The 6,999-nt window shown below is 35.6% G+C and overlaps 1 protein-coding gene across 1 annotated transcript; it reads left to right on the top strand.

The window, feature by feature from the left end:
• Positions 1-3,166: 3,166 nt before the first annotated feature.
• Positions 3,167-6,792, top strand: Or-53 (olfactory receptor 53). Its single transcript, XM_028315566.1, has 5 exons — positions 3,167-4,155; positions 4,312-4,411; positions 4,655-4,759; positions 5,609-5,764; positions 6,591-6,792. Exons 1-5 carry the CDS (start codon positions 3,353-3,355, stop codon positions 6,648-6,650), a joined length of 1,224 nt encoding a protein of 407 aa, XP_028171367.1. The 5' UTR covers positions 3,167-3,352; the 3' UTR covers positions 6,651-6,792.
• Positions 6,793-6,999: the final 207 nt, after the last annotated feature.

Genomic DNA, 6,999 nt, shown 5'->3' with positions numbered 1-6,999 from the left:
AAGCAATCGCCCTTTTTATTGCAAGGTAAAGCATTTTCAAGCATTTAAAGGTATCTTACAGAGCTTTAACCTTTTCTTTGTTTTTAAAGGTTATTCAAAGCCGTTACAGACTGGCTGATTATCTGTCAACTTACAGTTCAAACTACTAAACGGCTCTTTTTGGCTCGCAGACAGTTAGGTACTGTGACGAAGGCATAGATATCAAAATTCATGAAAGGACTACCCTAAATTCTTCCCTTAAGCGTAGGCCGATAGTTCAGTCCGATTTAATTTGTATGAAGAATCGGCCGATACCAAATCGGTGTAATTTGCGCACTTTCATACATGTCCATACTGATTACAACCCGACCCAACTATCGGCCGACAAAAAGGGGTGAAACGAGGGTCCAAAATTTAGAAAACTAAGAGATTGCAGTCCACACGAGTCCGCCGCAGGCAAGTCAGTTTAAAATAAAAGGAGAATATCTAACCAGAATAGTGTCTGAGTTTCTTGCGCTGCTTCTTCTCAGCACTGGCCCATTTATTGTCCTGAAGCAGTGGTAGGGTTAATACTGGGACATGTAAAAGTGCTTTTTTAAACCCTACTTACAGAAATAAATGAGTTTTTTAATGATTGAACAACGGCGCCATTTTTTGCAAGATCTTTACCATGGGGTTAGACAATATCAGGTTTCGTAATAACGTCAAGGAAAGGTCGTATATTACTACGTCAGATGTGACTCATGTGAACCAGGACTCGAGTGGTGATGTTGAATAATGGGCGAAAGAATAATCTCTTCTTGGCTTGAGAAAAAATACTGCAACGTAATTTTTCTTTCAGTCAAACTTTTTTTTATTGGGAAAATACGAGTTTGAATAAGATATTACGGTTGAGCGAGCGGGGTTAACATTCTACGCATTTTGTTTTATAGGAATAAACAAGTCTACGAAATATAGGAATAAACAAGTCTACGAAAATCTATCTATAATGTACTATACATAGGCTGAGTTGCACCATCTTACTATAACTTTGACAAACGTCAAAAATCTGTCAAACTCCATACAAAAAGCACCGGTTATTGTTGATGTTACGGTTAAAATAAGGTGGTGCAACTCAGCCTAAGCATACCTTTCGATTTATCAAGTCATTTTTAAAAGATTATTAGTACATAATTTGTTATTTGACAAATTCCTAATACTCCCGTTAGCCCCTCCTACTAAGCTAAATTATGCTTGTGTCACGAGTGAGCTCACCACAATAGTCGAGCGGCGGCGGGGACCGAATCCACGTTCCCCGGATTACGAGTCGGCCAGTCAGACCCCTTCAACGTTCAGCTATCGTGGCTTTATTAGCTGTGTCTTGGAGCTGTGTTAACCAGTGATAGTGATAGTTCGAAAGTGTGACCATACACTGTCGCGACATCCAATAGGGAGGACTTGCAGTGGACGTCATTTGCCTTAAACGAACTTTTGATAACACGGGACACCCAGAATTTTCATACCTTTAACATACGATTCTTCTAACAATCTTTTACGAAGTATGAAAAACTGGAAACCATTACATGTCTAATCCCAAAAAGGTTAATAAATTACATACTCACCATAAGTCTTACACGAATTATTATTTTATTAAAACGTATTTTTTATCCAAAACGAGGAATCTCTTGGCCTAACCTGATCTGATGGAAATTGGTAAATACTAAGGAAATCTTTTGTTTATGAATAAACGCTCTTTAACATTAATATTATTATCAAAGGGTGGTTTCATCCGCTCTAATTCACGCCTCGCATGTGACGCGTTCTTCTAAATAAACGATAGCACGTCAAGCTTTACACTGTGACATCTTATGTACTGGTAATAGAGTCTCTTTTGGAATAAACATTATAGTCTTATATACTTGACTGTAGACTGGAGCTGTTAATAATATTATTAAGTTTGCCTAAAACCCAATTTCGAGGAATTCGGTGAGACACATAATATAAATTGTTTCGGAATTTTGTGTATTTCGTCTGTTATTACATTTAAACTGATTTGATTTGTAAAGGCTAGACAGAAACTGAAAATGGGAGTGAGAATTTTGATCTAAACTACAAAATTATGTTACAGTAATCCAATAGTACAAAATGAGGTACGAGCAGACTAAACATAAAATATTATGTATCTAGTACTAAAAATGTACAAGAGTAGTAGCATATAGTAGTACCATATTACGAAAAATTTACAAAACTTAATAATATCATTATGACTGAGAAGCCATATAAAAATGTCATTTCCATATTTAATATTATGCCATCTACTTACNACATGGTCCATCAAGTTAAATCACCAAAAAAGCTGTTTTCGTTCATTCTTTTTGTATAGTCTGTGGAAAGAAAATATTAAACTCTGTTTTAGCTATCAAAGGTTTATAAACGATTATGAATAACGTTTTTTATCAGAGGTTTATAAGAGTGTTTTAAGCCTATCAAACGTTTTAGCTAATGTAGGTTTTAAACCTATATTAGCATTTTATTATGAATAAGACCGTTACAGTTTTTTTATCCACACCGAAGGAGCTCTGGGTGGAAGTCGAAAATGGAAGCTTTACTCGGATCAAAATGAAGTTCAAAATTATTGAAAAACATTTATTAAACACGAATTATAATCCGATAATAGTAGAAAAAACGTGGTTTGATTTTAACTTAAAATCCCATTTTCTTGGATAGACTGTTCAGTAACTAGCCAATCAAGTAATTATGTCTAGAGCTGATAATTCCATACCTCGCTTTGGAAAACTTGGAAATGGCGTGGAAAGAAATATAAAAAGCCTATTTACATTGAAACAGTTTGCTAATTAACTTCCATTTTGCATGGAAAATAAACGACAGACTCGTTAGAAGGTTATTTTCTTCAATTTGAAACTAAAATGCAATATTGCAACAGTTTTTGTTACAAAGCTTATTCTGCAGAGTCATTTTTAAGTGTTCATTAAGTCTTTGTATAGACGTTGGCTCAACGAGACATTCTAAGAAAGAGGAGGAAGGTAAACGAATATCTTTTTTTTGTTTACTTTTGATTTTTTTTCTACCTGACATCTTCTACCTATTTCCTACATTAATTACTTAACAATCTTTATATAATGGATAAGTTTGTTATTATTCGAGATTTATAATTAAGACTATCCATTTATAGCACGTCTATCCTTTAAGGCTGTCATTAGACGAAATTTTGCAACTTTACGTGTGTTAAAAAGATGACACAATCTAATATCATCAAGAAAACCCTTTTACGTACCCTTTTTGCACAACGCCGTCCAATTTATACGTTCTACCGGCGCGGACTCTCACTTCAATTATTCCCAATCGCCACTTCGATACTCACTGGAACTCCATCATGCTTTTACAAAAGTTAATTTCATTTTTAGAGAGACTTGAGGACCCGAGGCATCCATTACTGGGGCCAAACATAAAAGGCCTTTACTTATTCGGCATTTGGCAAACAAATAGCACGAGAAAAAGAAATTGTATTTACAACATTATTCACTGCACCACCATACTGTTTGTCTTAACTCAATTCGTTGATTTATATCGGCAGTTGGACGACGTTAATAAGGCGTTAAACAACCTTTCTATGACCTTTATAGGAGTGATAAGTTGTGCTAAATGCTGGTCTTATGTATTACGACAGCCGCAATGGCAGAAGCTGGCTGCTGATATATCGGACGAAGAATTGGCATCAATGAAGGAGAACGATGAGACAGTGATGATTAAGATGAATAAATACAAGCTGTATTCAAGGGTTATAACATATTTATATTGGGTACTCGTCACAATGACTGATACGGCTCTGATTGTGACACCTCTACTGAAGTATCTGACTACCTCAACATACAGAGAGAATATTAGAGATGGGGTGGAGGAATACCCCCAAATCATGAGCTGCTGGTTCCCATTCGACTACATGACAATGCCAGGGTACATGGTGTCATGCATTATCCAGATAGTGATGTCAATACAGGGTTCAGGCATCATAGCAGCGTCCGATGCCAATGCTATAACTATAATGACTTTCATGAAAGGCCAAATGCAAATTCTGAAAGCAAAATGTGTGAAGTTATTTAAAAATCTAAACGGCGATCCTGAAGAGTTTTCTAGGAGGGTTATGGAATGTCACAGGCATCATACGTTCTTGGTGAAGTAAGGTCTTTTCGAAAACCATACAATATTCTGTAATTATTAAGTAAGATAAGTATATTAGTTAAGTCCTTTAACGGTCTCCCAGCCTTCCATTTAAGAGCCAAATGGGGGTTCCATATTATTTACGCTCATCAGCTATTTTTTCTCAAATTACAGGCAATCTGAAGTTTTTGATAAACTTCTATCACCGGTTATGTTTATTTATGTCTTAATTTGTTCGATGTCTATTTGCTGCAGTGTTGTTCAGTTCTTTTCAGTAAGTGTGTTATTCTTAAAATTTTATAAAACCATATAACATCTGCTTCTCTCCAAGTTTGAACCTAGATAGTTTGAAGGTTTTGGTCATAAACTACAAATTAAAATTGACTCGTCACTTGATAAACTATAGCCTGCTAAAAATGCTGCTTTTTTCTTACATCCTTGTTTTACTAGTCCTGTGAACAGCTTTCTTCTTCTTTTATACGTCCTTTAATTATATCCCAGTGTTTTAATATTTCAGAGTGGAGCGACAGCTGCTCAAAAACTTTGGGTGATTCAGTACACTTCAGCTCAAATCGCTCAACTATTTCTATTCTGTTGGCACGGGAATGAAGTCTTTGTTGAGGTAGATCTTTTTATACTTTTCAATTTAATAAAGATCAAAAATTATGTTCAGTAGTCGAGATTTATCCATCGTTTTGACCCCGTTTGGTGAAAAGGATGAAATTCCAACAGCATAGGTTTTCTTCATCAAAACAATCAAGAAGTGTTTTATTTTATGTATCTTTTACTTGTAATACTGGCCAAATAACATGCTTACTAAAACAACTTACTAATAATGCGTAATATGTAGTTTAAAAATCTTTTTTAACTGCGCAAAAAACTGAAACTGTTAATGTCCAATACAATAAAATTAATGTCTTTTGCTCCACATGAGTTTTAAGTTTTTAAAGTTTCTAATTTATATTTCTTTGACTACAACTTTTGTGGGTTGTGTTCTTATTTCCTACATTTTTGAGTTGGGGAAATGTAAAAAGGTTCTTATGTCATTATGTACCATCCCAATATCTATAATACCTCTAGTTATTAGTACAATCGTGATCATGCAGTGCGATTAAAGTGATGATGATGTATTGGTAGTATACCCCTATCATTTACAACTACATCAGCGGTGTCCTAAGGTGTCGAGCGACATTGTTCGCGCACGTTTACCAACAAGATTGGCTACTGTAGCTATGTGAGGGCACATGATAGGGGCAGCCCAGCGTAGCCCTCTTATTGCGGATTAAACGAACTTTGTGGGCACTAGGTGGACCGACGATCTGGTGAAGGTCGCGGGAGGCGCCTGGATGCGAGCGGCGCAGGACCGGTCTTTGTGGAAATCCTTGGGGAGACCTTTGTCCAGCAGTGGACGTCTTTCGGCTGAAACAGATTGGGAGTATCGTATTATTGGTAGTATGCTTTTTTTTTTCAGAGCAAAGACGTAGACCAAGGCGTATACGAAAGTGACTGGTGGAAGGCCAGCCCGCGTATGCGCAAGCAAGTACTGCTTCTGGCGGGGAAACTCAACCGTCCCATACTTTACACTGCTGGACCTTTCTCCAGACTTACTGTGCCTACTTTTATTAGTGTAAGTTACACCAAATAATACCATTTAAGTACCTACTTTTTTACTGAAAACCCAGGATGATTATTGTTCTATATCCTTCTTGAGTTAACTCTCTCTGTTTGTATTCTTATAACTGCAGTTCGTCTAAACTAAAGCGTGAAAATACTGACATGAAATATCTAGTGAAGTTTGGGTAAATCCCAAATGTAAGGATTAAAAAAGAATTTCGGCATCTCTAATGAAAAAAATCGAATGATTTGTTATACAGGCATTGTTACTTCGATAGTGAGTGTAGTGGAAGTTAATGAAATGAAAGAGTGGACTGTATACAATTAATTGTCTATTCGGTATAAATTAACAATGATATTGAGACCGTTTAGTGCAAAGTCGTTGAAGAGAGTATGTCAGGATCGTCTTCTTAGATGTTCGCTCACAAACCGAACATTGCTCGTTCGTTCGCCGAACGCTCGCCGCTCCCTCCGGTCACGCCGCCCGCGGGCAATGTCCGTGAGTAGACAGGCATTTACCGATACTTCAATTGATAAAGAAGTAGCTCCCAAGGGTAAAATCAAACAGTCTTGTAAAGAAATTGATCATAATATAAACTAAGAAGTCCCGGAATCTTGGCACAAAAAAATCACTTTATTAAAAATATATTTTAACATGACTTACAAATTTTCCAGAGATAGGACCTAAATTTAAACGTCAAATGTCTATTTGACATTTTAACATGAAGCATTAGTAATGATAAAATCTATTTACAAAATAAAAAATACTTCACCCCCAGCGCCGCCTTTTTAACATTATTATTTTTTGTATTTTATAATAATAATATGTTTTGTTTCAGATCATAAAAGGCTCTTATAGTTTCTTCACATTGTTCGCCCAAATGCAAGAAGAAAATTAAAATACACATATTTATTTAGACCGATGCAGCACTTTTAAATCACAACTTAATTTAAATTTTTCATCCGATGTATAATGTCAAATCCATCGTCCATGATAATTACAGCCTAGTGGTTAGATCAACAAAGTCAGGGGTCGCGGGTTTAATTACCGTTAAGGACAAGTCGNCTATTATTAATACGGAACTTTATTAAACAATTAAGTGCAAATATATTTACTTCGTTTTTGTTATGGAAATTTAGATATTTTAATGTTGCAATATTTTACATATTCGTACATAATTTCTTCATTTTAAAGAGAAAAATTATGAAAAAAATTGACAATATGTATTACTTCCTTCTTGATTTTTT

This window comes from Ostrinia furnacalis, unplaced genomic scaffold (genome assembly GCF_004193835.3).
Source record: "Ostrinia furnacalis isolate ACB-3 unplaced genomic scaffold, ASM419383v2 OfSCF5170, whole genome shotgun sequence".
Lineage (NCBI taxonomy): Eukaryota > Metazoa > Arthropoda > Insecta > Lepidoptera > Crambidae > Ostrinia > Ostrinia furnacalis.
The sequence above is the reverse complement of the archived record's forward strand: the minus strand, read 5'-3'. Positions and strand labels throughout refer to the sequence as shown.

Bases quoted from the DNA above. Each gene is read 5' to 3' on its own strand.
- Or-53 (XM_028315566.1), top strand. From the start codon at position 3,353: ATGCTTTTACAAAAGTTAATTTCATTTTTAGAGAGACTTGAGGACCCG. The intron at 4,156-4,311 runs GTAAGGTCTTTT...CTCAAATTACAG, and splicing joins CATCATACGTTCTTGGTGAA to GCAATCTGAAGTTTTTGATA. The intron at 4,760-5,608 runs GTAGATCTTTTT...TTTTTTTTTCAG, and splicing joins GGAATGAAGTCTTTGTTGAG to AGCAAAGACGTAGACCAAGG.